At 39.1% G+C, this 16,582-nt stretch overlaps 1 protein-coding gene across 3 annotated transcripts in view; it reads right to left on the minus strand.

Moving 5' to 3' along the window:
* Window positions 1-3,473: 3,473 nt before the first annotated feature.
* LMLN (leishmanolysin like peptidase) overlaps window positions 3,474-16,582 on the minus strand; it is an 89,936-nt gene continuing 76,827 nt past the window's right edge. Inside the window, exons 17-18 of one of the 3 annotated variants that reach the window (XR_007407900.1) lie at window positions 11,026-16,287; window positions 6,899-10,797 (exon numbers count right to left, since the gene is read on the minus strand). Coding sequence is in view for 2 of the 3 variants with exons in the window: in XM_025474617.3 (XP_025330402.1) it covers window positions 10,697-10,797 (101 nt within the window). In the remaining variant the exon portion in view is untranslated. Of the gene's footprint in view, window positions 5,001-6,898; window positions 10,798-11,025; window positions 16,288-16,582 lie in introns of those variants that run through there. The other 2 variants (XM_025474636.3, XM_025474617.3) reach the window with 2 other exon arrangements.

Here is a 16,582-nt window from a genome sequence, read left to right on the forward strand (position 1 = left end):
CTCGGATGGAGAAGGGCAGGAGGTCTTACCATGCAGATGACTTCATCTTCCTTTTGGGGGATGGAGAAGGTAGAGACAACAGATGACCTCATTGGTGCTTTTTGGAAAATTCCCAACTGACTAGTTAAAACTTTTCCTGGGGAGGTTGGAATTGAACTTAGGTTAGGTATTAAACTCTAGTTTGGTGACTTGGCCTAGCTTAAGAGGCACCATTTTGGGTCTGTGGTTTTCTTTTTAACACACCTTATGTTAACTACCAAAAAATTCACATATTACACTACTTCACATAATCTCTGCACTGGTGGATAGCAGGTTCAAATTGTCTTTCTTTTTCAGGTTTCCTTTGTTTGTCTCTGTTTCCCAAATATGCTGGGAGGGGAAGCCAGCTAGGGCATTCAGAGTATGCCTGAAGAATCACCCAGTACATAACAGTGGATAATTCGCAGGGTCAGCCCTTTAATCTAGTGTAACCACTACCAAAGGGTGCCAAGGCAGAGCTGAAGCATGCAGACCTATAGGATTAGGCCAATCTCAAAGCCATGCTGCTTTCTAATGATGAGAAAGGCATATATGAACCTGGGAAGGAAGTGGAATAATTTCTGGGAAGGGGTGAATTTTGGATTTTTATGCTTGAATTCTTTTGCACATTGGGCCATTTTGCTTTCTTTTCCAGGGAAGTATCTTCCATGACCCTTCAAAAATCTATTCCTCTTTAGAGTAGAAAGAGTTCAATAAATGACAGTAGGGACGCCTGGATGGCTCAGTGGTTGAGCATCTGCCTTTGGCTCAGGTCATGATCCTAGGGTCCTGGGATCGAATCCCACATCCGGCTCCCTGCAGGGAACCTGCTTCTTCCTCTGCCTATGTTTCTGCCTTGCCTCTCTCTCGGTCTCTCATGAATAAAGAAATAAATAAAATCTTTTTAAAAAATGACATTAGAATTGTACTTGGAAAAAAAACTAAGTTAGAATCCTTCCCTCAGGCCAAATGTCAAAATTAATTCCTGTTGGGGCACCTGAATGGCTCAGTCAGTTAAGAGTCTGATTCTTGGGGGATCCCTGGGTGGCGCAGCGGTTTGGCGCCTGCCTTTGGCCCAGGGCGCGGTCCTGGAGACCCGGGATCGAATCCCACATCGGGCTCCCGGTGCATGGAGCCTGCTTCTCCCTCTGCCTGTGTCTCTGCCTCTCTCTCTCTCTCACTGTGTGTCTATCATAAATAAATAAAAGTTTAAAAAAAAAAAAAAAGAGTCTGATTCTTGATTCTGGCTCAGGTCACGATCTCAGGGTTGTGAGATCATGCCCCACACTGGGCTCCATGCTGGGCATGGAGCCTGATTAAGATTCTCTCTCCCTCTCTGCCTGTTCCCCTTACTCCCCAATGCACATTCTCTCTCTCTCTCTAAAAAAAAAAAAAAAAAAAAAAAAAAAAAAAAAAAAAATTCCTACCATATTAAAGAACAAAATATAAAACTTAAAAGAACCAGAATAAATAAAAAAAAAAAGAAAAGAACCAGAATAAAATATAGGTGATTAAATAAATGATGCCACATTCATAATGAGTACCAAAATTATTATAAACTATAAGGTAAACCTAAGTTTAAAGACCTGGAAAGATTACTGTGTTGAACCAGTAAGCAATTACTGTTTTGGGTAGAGGGAGTAGAGGGATACCACTTTTATTTTTAAAGTTACATACCTAGTGTACATTTATGCATATATATAATAGTCAAATTTGAAAAGTGTTAGAAAAGAAACAACAGGCCCAAAATGAGGTAATTTGTGCTAAGTCTCACAACAGCAATACCAACCTAACCTAACTGAAGTTTCAACTTCTCTCAGGACTATAACCAACTAGTCAATCTGAATTACCTGGTCAGCACTAGTGAGGTAATCCATCTGAGAGACTCCCATCTTTCCTCAAAGCATTGTGACTTTGCCTCAATCCACTCTTTGCTAGAAACTTCCTTTCCACCCCCTTCTCCCTACGAAATCCTTCCATTTTGCACAGCTTCTTGGAGCTCCTATTTGTTAGAGGGGATGTTGCCTGATTTATGAATCTTTGAATAAAGCCAATGAGAGCTTCAAATTTACTCAGTTGAATTTTGTTTTTAGATTTTTTTTTTTAAAGTAATCTCTACACCCAACATGGGGCCTGAACTCACAACCCTGAGATCAAGTCACATGCTCCACTAACTGAGCCAGCCAGGTTCTCCCTGAATTTTGTTATTTAACAAAGGATATGTACCAAACTGGGGACCTTTAGGTACCTCTGGAGGGATAGAAATGAAGGGCCCAGAAGAAGGAGGAGCACATTTACTTCTTTCTCTACATAATATTTTAAAGAGTGAAAACTATAAATTATTTCTATTATTTAAAAAAATATTTGTTAGAGAGAGAGAGAGAGAGAGAGCATGTATGTGTGTGTGCATGAGCAGACATGAGGTTGGGGAAGAGTAGAGGTAGAGGGAGAAGTAGGCTCCCCAGCCAAGCAGGGAGCCCAATGCAGGGCTTGAGCCCAGGACCCTGAAATCATGACCTGAGCTGAAGGCAGATGATTAGCCAACTGAGCCACCCAGGTACCCCAAATTATTTTTATTATTTGTGGTCAGTAATTCTCCAAATAAAAAATCTAAACAATCTTTTAAAGTGGAAAAAAAATCCATGTAATAAGGGTAAGGAAGTTTTTCTAAGCATAACACCGAAGACAAAAACCATAGGGGAAATTATTTAAAGAGCTAAAACTCTCATCTAACAAACAATAAAGTTGTAAAAAAAGTGTTTGCAACACAAGATTGTGGTAGATACTGAGTTAGCTCTCTCAATCTCCATTCCTGCATCCCTCTGTGTACAGAGTATATAAAGCTTTAAACTAGATTTCTGACACTCCCCTGCAGTTAGGATTCTGTATGTAAATTAGGATCTGCCAGTTGGATGCACTCACAGTATTTTAGAAGCAGACCTGAAGCAGCGCCCATCTTTCTGCTGCTGCAGCTATTAGCAACCGAGATTTTTTTTTTTTTTTTAGCAACCGAGATTATGGAGACCCAAGTCCTTAGAGGCAGCTGCAGTCATACCCAGAGGTCCAGTGTCTTATCTTAAGCTTTGTGGATACTGAAGGCAGCTTTGGCTCAGGAAACAGAAAAGTAAAACCACAGAAAAGAGAACAAAAATGAAAGGAGCATAGGGACAAGAGATGCTGTTGACAACACCTTAAAAAAGACAGTGGGCAGAAATGAGAAAAGGACAAGGAAATAAAAAATTAAGGAGTAGAGAAAAAATGCTAATAATTGAAGACAATACGTAATATTCCTAAAAGAGGAAAACTGAAAACAGTAAATAAAAAGATGAAATTAAAAAAAATTATGTGAAATAAAAGATTTGATTCTATGGACTGAAAAGGCACAGACTGTCTTCCAGGAAACAGGGACCCAGAACAGTCACTACCCAAACATAGCTCTTTGCAAAAGCTTAAGCCTTCAGTATTCTTCAAATCTCAAACCCCATTCACGGCAGACGAGGACTTCCTTTCTAGAGCCAGGGACCTAGCTTCCAGCCTCCAGACCTAAAAATGTGCTCCTGCTTCCCTCCATGTCCCATCTTACAGTGGACGATATACCTTATGGGCTGCTCTCAGTTTTTCTTTTTTTTTAAGACTTTATTTATTCATGAGAGATACCGGGAGAGAGGCAGAGACACAGGCAGAGGGAGAAGCAGGCTCCCTGCAGGGAGCCCATGTGGGACTCGATCCTGGGCCTCCAGGATCACGCCCTGGGCTGACGGCAGGTGCTAAACCGCTGAGCCACGCGGGCTGCCCTGCTCCTAGTTCCTATCTTCTCAGAGCCTGACTTTACTGCTATCTCAGTCTCCTGTATCTTCAGCCTTGCTCTCTCCCTGTCTCCCATGCTTTACATTTTATCTTACCAACTTCAAGCCTATACTTCCCTGTAAATGCTTGTTCAGTTGTCGCCATCCTTCACTGGCTCCAGGACAAAGACCATGTCTGTTGGTTTCTTGTGGACCACGGGAAGGCCCAGTAAGTGCCTGCCTGACACAGTTGGTGCTAAATGCAAGTACCCAACAAATGGTATTTCAATGTTCTACCACTAGATTCAGTTTCTCCACTGTGCATCAGAAGGCACTCTCAGTGCACGTACCCCTGGGAGTCCAGATAAAAGGCAGCCCCTTCCCATCCAACACAATGCAGTCTGCTCAGTCTGCATTTACTCGTTTCTCTTGTCCTGTTTCCCTAATCTTTCACTAATTCCAGGACTTCTTTTTCCCCTATAGATTCACCTTCACTGTTTCTGCCTCTGGACTAAATGACTTCTGCATCTATGCCTTTCGCTTACCTACCCTCCCTGGAGTTGACCCACCGTGTTCCTCAGCTCAGTGGATTCCAGTCTGCTCATTCTCATTACTATGCCTCCTGGGCCACGGTGCGTGGGCAGCCACACCAGACACTGTCATTCCTGATCTGGAAACTGAATAGTGGCATGGAAATCATAAAATAGCAGGAACAGACTGAAGGGGCATAGGAGTTTCTGGTTTCCACCAGGTTAGTAAATTAGTGAGGGCTGCTGGCTCCCTCAGTCTCAGTCTTTAAGAAATGATGCATGGATGGGACCCCTCACTACCGCTCCCAGGCAATGATGCCACCAAAGAGATATGTACATATACTTGAGAAAATGGAATGTTTTAAATTGATGATGAGGAAGCAGGAGGCATGGTCCATATGCTTGGGTGGAGTGAGAGGATAAATTAGACAAAAATGGAGAAAATCCCCCATCTGTGGAAATTCAGAATGGTGCATAGTGCTGATACAGAGGTTCTGGGGCAAGATCCTAATGTGGCAAAGCCACTAACTTACCTCAGTCTGAGCACTGACCTGCCTCAGACATTTCATTTCTTCATTTTTCTTTCCACTGTGAAGATACTTATCCCTAAAGGTTATTTAGCATCTATATAGCACTTACTGGCTCCTTCTTCACTCCTTTGTCAAACCTATGATAAGAAATGCAGATTTTACAGATTTTATTTACTTCATAGCAAGCATACAATTTCACAACTAACCAAATCATTTTATTTATTTTTTTAAAGGTGGCTCCAAGCTGGGCCTCATGAGCCTGAGATTAAGATCTGAGCTGAGATCAACAATCAGATGCTTGGGGCACCTGGGTGGTTCAGTTGGTTCAGCATCCGACTCTTGATTTCAGCACAGGTCTTGACCTCAGTGTTGTGAGTTTGAGCTCTCCATGCCCAGCATGAAGCCTACTTAAAAAAAAAAAAAAAAAGTTAGATGCTTAACCAACTGAACCACTCAGGGTGTCCCTAAATCATTTTAGAATAGTGGCATAACCTGTTTAAGATTTAAGACTCTGGGGGGATCCCTGGGTGGCGCAGCGGTTTGGCGCCTGCGTTTGGCCCAGGGCGCGATCCTGGAGACCCGGGATCGAATCCCACGTCGGGCTCCCGGTGCATGGAGCCTGCTTCTCCCTCTGCCTGTGTCTCAGCCTCTCTCCTCTCTCTGTGTGACTATCATAAATAAAAAAAAAAAAAAAAAAAAATTAAAAAAAAAAAAGATTTAAGACTCTGGGGCTTGGGGTGTCAAACTGTGCTGAGACATGTGACAATAGAGCAAATTCTATTCTTTGTGGTTATCTTGCTTACATTACATTTTCATGACCTCAAGCAGATAAATCAAAATCTTCAAAATATACACATTCATATGTGTGAATGCATGTGAAAATCTCTTCCAAGTTGGTTGTAGCCCTCTTGAAATGTCACTATGAAACCTAATGGGGTTGGGGAGAGGAAGCCAGGGGGTGTTCACATACTGTGACTTGAGTATTTCCAAATGTGATAATGTCAGAAAGTTGTTGAGTCACTGTTTCTGTCTAAATTGAAAAAATTAACTATTAGTGGCATTGAGTGTTAAAGTGGCATTGAGTCTAAGATACTAATGTCTATGAATAAAACCTATGAAATAAGCTATATTTTATGAACATACCCAAAGGTAAATAGTATAATATATAAGATGGAGACAGCTTTATCTTCAGTATGCTATGCAAATAATACTGGCTTAATTCAGCTACTTGAAGTAATTTATTACATATAGTTTTAGTTGCTTTTAGGAGATATTTAAAGCTTAAAAAATCTAAATATTATTAAAATTTCCCACAATCAGGTCACACATGCTATGTTTAATCAACTTCATATGGGCAGCCCTGGTGGCTCACTGGTTTAGTGCCACCTTCAGCCTAGGGCCTGATCCTGGAGACCCGGGATTGAGCCCCTCGTGAGGCTCCCTGCATGGGGCCTGCTTCTCCCTCTGCCTGTGTCTCTGCCTCTCTCTTTTTCTCTGTGTCTCTCATGAATAAATAAGTAAAATCTTAAAAAAAAAATCAACTTCATAAAATGTTTGGGTCTATGCCACTGGACGGAATGGCTCCAAGTGCACATGGTGAAAGCATGTTCAGGAGATAGATTCTCCTTTCTCAAACTACATTCAGGTTATGAAGAAGAATCACACTCCAAGACTAAAGCCACAATCTACTTGCTGCTACTCCAGAGTGTGGTATGTGTATGTGCCAGGGTGGTCATGCAAGGAGACTCATAGTCACAGCATAAAACAAAAGCAACTGGAATAATCTGCAGCCAGAGAAGCTTGACTTGAATTGTTTTAATGTGCTCCTTTTCCTACATAAGTACTTGAGGAGGGCTACTCACTATAGCTTTACATAAGATCTGTCCCTATTCTCTAAGTAGGATAATTTACTCCATTTAAAGTAGAAATTGAATTATTTCACAATAAGCTCCTCATCTTCCCCAAATAGTGCGCATGGCTTGTGTTCTTCATCCAAGTTTTTAAAAATTGATGGTAAGTAAAGACAAGATACAGATTGGTTTCCATTTTTATTAAAGTTCTGTTTTTTTGTTTTTTGTTTTTTGTTTTTTTTTTTACTAAGGAATACATTACACGTAAAGTTCAATAACACAAATAAAGATTAGTTCTCAAATCTTCTATTTCATTTATCAAAAATGTAAACATAAAAGAAAATAATTTACCATTTCTTTCCCTATCCTGACTGTATTAAAAAAAAAAAAAAAGTCATCCTTTCAGGTTATTTCTTTCTTCAGAATGAGTAGCACAGACGTTATTAAAATATATTCGTCCTCCAGCCAGGGCTGCAAGGACATGGCATGAATGACTAGTGCCCACTGTGAAAAGGGTCTGTGAGGCTGTCACTGACCACTGTCCATCTCCTCTACCAGGACTGCTCAAATGCCCTCAGAGATGGCTCTTCTCTCACCACTCAATGTCCAAGGACACGGACAGCGCTACGGCACTGAGCACAAGACACTGTGATGAACATGATGTGCAAGCTGGCATACTCCAGGACGCAATCAGAGCCAGCAATGACCTACCGAGTCTGGATGAGTGTTAGTCATAGAATATTAGAGTTGAAAGACTCTGAGAAAGCAGCTAGTCATTTTACAGTTCATCTCATTCAGTAAGTCTTCTATAATATTGAGGAGAATATTGACTAAATTTTATAGAATACTCAGGTATATTTATATATCTTCCTAAAGTCACTTAAACTTCATTAATTTGTTTCATCTTCAAATATTGATAAACTCTAAGCCAACATACTAGGCTGAAGCTAATTTCAAGCATAATTTATAACATTTTAAGAATGTCTATTTGGACTTAACAAAAATAAATATCCTTAAGAAGTAAGTAAGGGAAAAGGACGTTCTTCAGGAGAATATTAGAGGGGTCTACATTAAGACTACCCTAACTGCTTGCCAGTTTCTTTAAAGCTGTCAGCTTAAGTCTGCCTACATGGCTTTTGCTGCCTTCCTGTAAATTCTGTTCTTGAAAACCTGAGAAACAAATTCATTTGTTATTGACAACTGGGACATTAATACTATCAAAATGAACCTAAATCTGAACTGAAAACTGAGGTAGTCTAGTCAGTTTTTATATGCACTCCACACTTTTTGAGTCAGAGACTCTACTGTCTGTCCCCAGATCAGCCACTCCTCCTTCTCCTCCCACCTCACTTCCACCAGTGGCCGCAGTCTGCTAGTCTTCTCAGTGAACCACTTTTGTTAACATAAAGGGCATCCTGCCACAGGATACCAACATTTAGGCCATTTCAAATTCTTCAGTTCAAAGATGAATTCTAGCCTACTAATTCTGCATTAAAATCTCAGATTTTAAGTTTGTTTTTAGAACATGGTCATATTCTAAGTGACTCAAATGTTCCCCTTAATATTTCTTACAGGTTCAGTGGCCTTCTAAGTCTTCAAGGAGTACACTAGGAAGAATCGGTGATCAGCAACCACTCTCAAGACTCGTTGAAGAGGAAGGAAGACACAGGAGCCATTAGTTACCCTCAGAAAGTCAGGATTTCTTAGCCTCGTACTTCATCAAATCCCTTATTTGTGCAGAGAAAACACTAGGGTATCAGATTCCAAGCTTAATAAATATATATAGAAAAAATGTCATCTATAATATTTTCTTCAGAAAGTCATTAGTGCAAATATAATTATATCAATAAAAAATAAAGCAAAAATATATTTCAAGTATAAAAAGCACCATGCTCGGAAACAATACTACCTAAATGGCATTACTGCACAACAGTCAAAATATAATCAAACCTACCACTGTGAATCTCAAATATATTATCCATTGTATTTTTGGTGAAATTCTTTATACAACTTTGCAGGATGATTCATCACAATAGATATATAAATTTAGAGTTTTAGGATTTTCTTTAAAAATACACTCTACACTTTTCTCTGACTTTTAAAGTAAGTGTGACAAAGGCAGAAAACTGAGCACTGGCCTGACACCATTACTATTAGTTTCTCTTTAGCTGAAGTTGTCTATGCTCGAGACTCCCAGCTTTTTTTTACAAATACCTCCAATTTAAAACTGCATGCAAATACATATTTAAAATTTATGCATTAGAAAAAAGCGGCTTTCCTCTATGCTGGGGTGGTAGTTTGGCTCCAATACCAAATAATCAGTTGGAATTACCTTTTAGTAATTATACTGCTTGCTCACTTAACACAATCTCTTAAATGGAGCGCTCAATAACTATATGCTGAGTTAAAGAACCAATGAATGAATGAATGAGTGAAAAAAATCTTGTCCAGGAATTATGTTTATAATGCTGCAGGATTTCATTAGCTGTATAGAGAACTGGGCATTACTAATCATTAATAAATTTCAAATTGGAATTACTAAGAGGGAGTGGTAAGCTCTAGTACCAGAGCAGAATTGCTTCTGAGGATGAGAGTCTACGTGGTAACAAGAGGAGTGTCAAAAGAAGGAAGCAAAAAATTATCATCTCCTTTTACGTTGTTTGTTTTTGCCTGCCAAATCCAGTCCCTTGTCTGTGGTTTCGCTGGATAGTAGGTAGTGACAATGGGAATCTTGTTCATCCATTCATAAATGTTACTAATGAGATGACAGGGCATTTGGCTACCTTACCAGAGTCATAGTTACTACTGCCATTTACCTGTGCTTCATTGAACTTCTTCATTTTGACATTCAGAGCACTTGGCAGAAATCACACTGAATCAAGAACATCACTTCCTTTTAAAGGACAGGCAATTTTCTGACTTCTGTCGACTGAGTTTTATGTTGTGGGTAAAGGCAGCCCTACTGAATAGGCCCTACACCCAACCTGCACTTTGCTATTAGTAAACAATTCAGACCATCTTGTTTTGACTCATATTTTTCTTCTTATATATGATTTTCAGATAGTAGAAATTCTTCTGTAACAATTTCTTAGCATACTTGCAAGTAACTGCGTATCTCCCTATGTAGTACCATAATTTATCTTCATTTGTCAAAAAGGAATAGTTCTGTTTTTGCTGGATTACAGTTGTCATAATTATTATCTGAAAAACATACAATTATGTTTTCTTCTGTTTGCATGTCTTCAATGTTCTTACAGGGCAGAGTATTTTTCTCTCTCTGCTCCCACAGTTTTTCAAGTCATTATTAAACTACTGGAGAATACACTGAAGGGTCTACCAACACATAATGGTTCAGTAGTAAACTGTCACATAGCTGGTTTGAAAAAGGCAAGCATGGTTAAATCATAAGATGAGCAAAACATAATAAAAAAAAAAGCCTCTTAGAATAATGAGGACAATGTTTTAAGTGTATCATGCACAACTATTAAATTCAATATAGGTACAGCAGTGATGTAGAAACCCAATTCAATTACTATCTGTAAGTCAAAGGACAATTTATACTTTTGAGGACAGGATTCATAACTTATAATCTTGTAATAGCTGTTTTTTAAGTTGCTGCAGTATTGATGAACTTTCCCAACATTTTAGGTTAATGAAAATGCTGGGGTATGTAATCACTCTGAAAATTTCACCAATTATCCCATTTTCAAAGGCAAACTTCAGGCAGGTTATATATCTTGACAGATAAAGACATGGTGACTTAGAATTCCTTCTCCTCCTCCAACCTCTGAGGCTGTTGGGCTGCTGCTGAAGAGTGACTGCTGTGAAGTTCTGCTTCAAGGTCCGACTGTGGTCAACACTTCCAAGCCAAAGTCAGGAACATCACTTCTGCCATCTGTACAGGCTGGCACTCACCCAGATTTTGTGCTTTGTTCGGAAGAACATGACACAAAGGAATGTCTTGAGAATTCACTTTTCCACTCCTAGTGCCATGCACACAGAAGAAATCCAGCCAGCAGAGGAAAGAGATTGCCTAGCAGAAGCCAGAGGGTGGCTACCAGGCTAGAGGAACGGGAACAGAGATCTAGGGTAGAAAACAAGAAATTGACTTTCTAGAGACATTTCTGGAATAAATCATACCAACTAAAAACTGACAGATGAGTACAGGTGACTATTAAAAGGTAAACAAGGACCACCTTGGAAAGGAGAATCAAAATTAACTTCCTGAAACCTAGATATGCAAAGTCATTTTTATACATTTATGGAAAAAGAACAAAATATTTTATGCAGGAAGAAAAGATGATGTACCCACCATATCGAAGTTAGGAGCAGCACCCCCAAAAAGAAAGAAGTCTTCAGGAAATATCCCAACAAAGCCTAAGATGCTATAGAGGAAAGTAAATAGTGTTGCAATAAATTTCCCAAGATACAGTCACTTGTGCCAGTGGTGCAATGCCAGCAAACTGAAACTTAGATAACTTTTATGTTCCTCCACTTGACCAGAAACGCAATACCAAGTAAGCTAATCTTCAATTGCTAAGCCAGCTCTGGGTTCTGTACTTATTTCCTTTGTCCTTCATCTTTCTATATAAGGTCAGATATGCCACCCCAGCCAATCAACTTAACCCGAGTACTTGTTTCCTGCTTGCAGTTCTTTTCCCTTATTTTGCAGTTCTCTGTATTCTTGAGAGTGGAGATTGTCTGCTTTATGAAATTTGCTTAGATCAACTAAATTTTCTTTCTGATTAACACAAGGGAATGCGCTATTAACAATTATACCAAGACCATAAGCACATGCACTGTCCAGGTAAACATACGGCCCTGATCTCTAACTACCTACCCATCTATCTGTATCATGCCAGGCTGATACGGAAATGGTAGAAGATTCTATGGTCTTGGGCACTAGGAATAAATTTTAATTTAGCCACAAGTTGTTCTCAGGGCTAAAATGACTTCCTGAAATAATTCTCAGAATGGAAAACATTTTTATTGCAGTCAAGAGAACAGGTCAGCCTGACTTTATTTTAGAATGAGTTGTCCTTTCTAATATTTCGATCAACGAAGAATAAACCAAGATTCAAGTCTGACTTGCTTAAAAGGTGAGAAAAATAATATCAAGGCACCGGAGCTTATTCTTCTGGGCACTAGGCAGTGTGGATGAAGTATTTTTTAAAAATTGTTTTCCTGCCTATAAGCCAGGTAAATCATGGGGAATCTCTATTCTTCAATGGAATCATGCTGGTATTTGTTAAATCTTTTAAAAAATCCCACTTAGTAAGAATGGTCCTTCTCAAAGTGTAGTCCTTGTGTCAACAATATCAGCATTACCCTGGAACTTGTTAAAAATGCAAATTTGCAGGCTCCAACCCAGATCTTTTGAACCTGAAATTCTTGATTTTAACATGATTCTGATGCATGCTAAAGTTTGAGAACTTCTGACTTAGGACTTCACTATCTAATATGGCAGCCGCAGCTGTATGTGCTACTTAAATCTAAATTAATTAAGATAAAATAGTTTCTCACATTAACCACACTTTACATCTTCAACAGTCATATGTGACTAATGACTATTGTATTGGACAGTGCAAACTATGGAACATTTCCATCAACCCAGAAAGTCCTATGGGATAAATTCTGGCTTAGAGCATCAGATAGAGTGGTTCTGGCTGCATTAAGGAATGGATCCTAGAGAGACTAACAACACAGGCATATTCCTTTATCTCTTGATTTTCAATTTGGCCCAAAGGAAACAGGAGAACTATCATTTCTCTACTGTTGGTACTAAAATTTAACAAGCTATTAAAACATTAATGGCAGTTCTGGAACATTTGTTCTTCAAAAACACTGCACTTTCTGTGCAAATACTAATTGAAATTAAAAGATTCAAATAGAGGGTTTCAAAATGAATTAGAGACAATAAGATCTGGGTTTTTATCTGAACTTCATTATTTATTAGTTCATGGATAATACATTATTTAATCTCTTTATTCCTTAGTTTTCTCATGTGTAAAACAATAATTCCTACCTCATTAGATTTTGTGAGTTAAATGCAATGTTATAGACATAAAGCACTTGGCAAAGTGTCTAGCATTCAATAAATGGAAACAAAAACAACCCCTAAGATCTAAAGAGACTAGAAAGAAGTCAGAAATAAATCTTTCATAGTCACTAATGGAAAACTCTCTTAGGCAATACAGAACAACTATCTAGTCACACTCTAATCACATTCTAGCATTTAGAAATGACAACTAGAGAAAAGGAGAGAGAAAACAAGGAGTTCTACGTTCTAAGAGAAATTACAAATAAAAGAAAAGGTTATGTGAACTAACACCTAAGAACAACAACAATCAGAAGAATTTAGGGAGAAGAATATTTTTTACACTTCCTCCAGAATATTAGCATGTTTAATGTTTTAAAGGCATGTCTAAAAACTTAAAAACTTTCATAAAACAAATAGATTAGGGGTGATCATTTGTTTAATAAGCTTCATCATAGGTTAATTCTAATTATTAGAATTAAATGTATTAGTATTTCTCATACAAATACATTTAAAGCATCAAAATATTTTTAGAAGTTTGGGGGGTCATAAAAAAGTATTAAACAGAAACAAACTATTTACCTGAAAGAAATATCTGTCATAGTTTCTTTCTTTTTTTTTTTTTTTTTAAGATTTTATTTATTTATTCATGAGAGACACAGAGAGAGAGGCAGAGACACAGGCAGAGGGAGAAGCAGGCTCCATGCAAGGAGCCCAACGTGAGACTCGATCCCAGGTCTCCAGGATCAGGCCCTGGGCTGAAGGCAGGAGCTAAACTGCTGAGCCACCTGGGCTGCCCTCTGTCATAGTTTCTGACACAATGAATATTCAGTAAAGGCTCAGGATGCTCCGTGAACACATTAACAAATATGGTAAGTCAGGATATTTTAGAATTTCAACAGTGATGTGTATGTTTAAAAAGTAAGGCCTAAGGGACGCCTGGGTGGCTCAGTGGTTGAGCATCTGCCTTTGGTTTAGATCATGATCCTGGGGTCCTGGGATCAAGTCCCACTTTGGTTCCCTGAGGGGAGCCTGCTTCTCCCTCTGCCTCTGCCTCTCTCTCGGTATCTCTCGTGAATAAAAAAAAAAAAAAAAAAAAAAAGCAAGGCCTAAAATAATCTATTCTTGTAATAGTTATATATTTTTCAAAATTGTAGTAGTGGGGGCATCTGGGTGGCTCAGGTCACGATCTCAGGGTCCTGAGACTGAGCCCAACATGGGGCTCCCTGCTCAGCAGGGAGTCTGCTTCTCCTTCTCCCTCTGCCCCTCCCCATACTTGTGCACACTCTCTTTCAAATAAATATAATCTTTAAAAAAATTGTAGTAGTGATTTGGCAGTTGCAACACTCTTCTGAGCCTCCTTCCTCATAGAAATGGGTAAGTTAATAGGGAAATCAAGCACATCCTAGCAGCACCATATCAGAAGGGTGACTGATAAGCAGGGAGCAGAATAAGCAGAGTCTAAGGTGCAGACTATGCAGGTGGAGGGGTGGGTGGTTTGCCATCTTTACCCCCCACCTTCTTTTAATAGATTCACTTGTCCAAGAAGGGGAAATAATTATCTCACAGCCTCTTTACCTGGTCTGGATTTCCCCTCTTTCCCAGACATTCTTCTACAGTACTCCTAAGACTCTCACCCCTGAACCAGCTGGGATAACTATTTCAACTCTAACTGCCAATGGCTCAATATCTGCTCCTCTCTTGGACAATGAAATGGTGATAGATCTTACAGTTAACTGAGATCAGGCCTGAGGATGGGAACTCCATCAGAACCACCTAACTTGTGGACTGTCAGCCCTCTTGTTCCAGCCAAAGCAATTTGACATTTACAACAAAATTAAGTCATCCTATCAGCTTCATATTAAAAGCTGGGACACCTGGGTGGCTCAGCGGTTGAGCATCTGCCTTTGGCTCAGAGCGTGATCCCAGGGTCCCTGGATCGAGTTCCGCCTCGGGTTCCTGTGTGGAGCCTGCTTCTCCCTCGGCCTATGTCTCTGCCTCTCTCTCTCTGTCTCTCATGAATAAATAAATAAAACCTTTAAAAAAAAAAGTAAAAGTTAACTAAGAGTATTGAACACTATTTGTACTATTTACCACACCAAAAGTACCTAAGATCTTATATAATTTCAAATAATTCATTGTGTTATTACTATTACAACTGTAGAAAACAGCTAATACCCAAAGTTCTTTTTTTTTTTTTTTTATCCCCAAAGTTCTGTGAAGAAAAGAGCTAACATAGAAGGCCTGAGATTGCCATCCTTCAAAGTCCTACTTGCAAGGATGGCGTTTAGCTGGTGTCTGAGAACAGGTTCCCGCCCAACTTCACAGTAGTGGCCTCTTTCCCTTTGCTGACTGTGCCCTGTATCTCTTCACTATAACAAATCTTAGCCACAAGTACAAAGACAGCCTGAGTCCTGTGAGTCCTAGAGAGTCACCAAACCCAGAGGTGGTCTCAGGCCCCCCGGGGCACCCCACATGAACCAGTCTCCTAAAACTCACACTCTACTTATCAGCTCATGTCTGTAGAAAGCCCCCAGGGTTGGGAAAGAAAGGAAACTAAATCTTAGAGGTGGAGAAAGTCTGAGGTATAAATGAATGTAGCCCTCCATTTTCAACCAGACTGTGGAACAGGCAAAGGGCTACACAGTTCCATTAAAAAAAAAAAAAAAAAACCTCCAACTGAGAAAATGAAATTGTGCATAACATCTTTATTATTCAATTCTAAAAATGTCAGACTATGATAAAATCACATAGGTCATTTAATTAAAATCTCAGAGTTATTTAATTAAAATCTCATAGATCTTAGGTCAGAGCTTTAATTGAGAATTCATGAATTCTACTTTTATAACTCTCAGAAACGGGTCATCAGTCTTAGCTTACACATCTTCAATAATGGGAAATGGCCCATTCTCAAGGCAGTTCTTTCCTTTACTCTCCTGGACTAATGATTGAAAGGATTTAACTGAAATATGTCTCCCTACAACTTTGTTCTGTTAGTCTCAATTCTACTCTAGAGTCTGAGACAATGAGAAAAAATATACCTCAGTGAAAACCACTTTGCCTCTACTAGCCCATCTTTCTTTATCACTTTGTGCAGGTGTTTTTGTGTCCCTGCACCTTTCTCTTCTTTGTGTACCGGTATGTGAATCCCTTCTTTAAGTATCTTTTCCAGTGTCTTTTCCTTTCTTCTACCTCACCTACTCGTAACACAGGCATACTTCCGAGATATTGTGAGTTCGGTTCCAGATCACCACAATTAGGCAAGTATTGCAATAAGGCAAGTCAAATGAATTTTTTGTTCCTGGTGGATTTAAAAATTGTATTTACACTGTACTGAAGGCTATTAAATGTGCAATAGCATATGTCTAAAAAAATGTACAGACCTTAATTTAAAAGTACTTTGTTGCTCAAAACTTCTAAGCATTATCTGAACTTTCTAGAAGTCTTTTTGGCTGGTGGAGGGTCTTGATTTGACGTTGACGGCTGCTGACTGGTTAGGGTGGTAGCTGCTGAAGGTTGGGGTGGTTCTGGCAATTTCTTAAAATAAGACAACAATGAAGTTTGTCACATTGATTGACCTTTCCTCTCACAAATGATTTATTTCGCTGTAGCACATGATGCTATTAGATAGCATTTTACCCACAGAACTTTTTTCAGAATTGGAATCAATTCTCTCAAACTCTGCCACTGATTTATCAACTAAGTTTGATAAATCCTTTGTTGTCCTATCAATAATCTTCACAGGAGGTGCACCAAGACTAGTTTCCATCTCAAAAAACCACTTTCTTTCCTCATCTGTAAGAAGCAACTCCCTCATCCATTCAAGTTTTAT

The sequence above is a fragment of the Canis lupus genome, chromosome 33, assembly GCF_003254725.2.
Source record: "Canis lupus dingo isolate Sandy chromosome 33, ASM325472v2, whole genome shotgun sequence".
Classification (NCBI taxonomy): domain Eukaryota; kingdom Metazoa; phylum Chordata; class Mammalia; order Carnivora; family Canidae; genus Canis; species Canis lupus.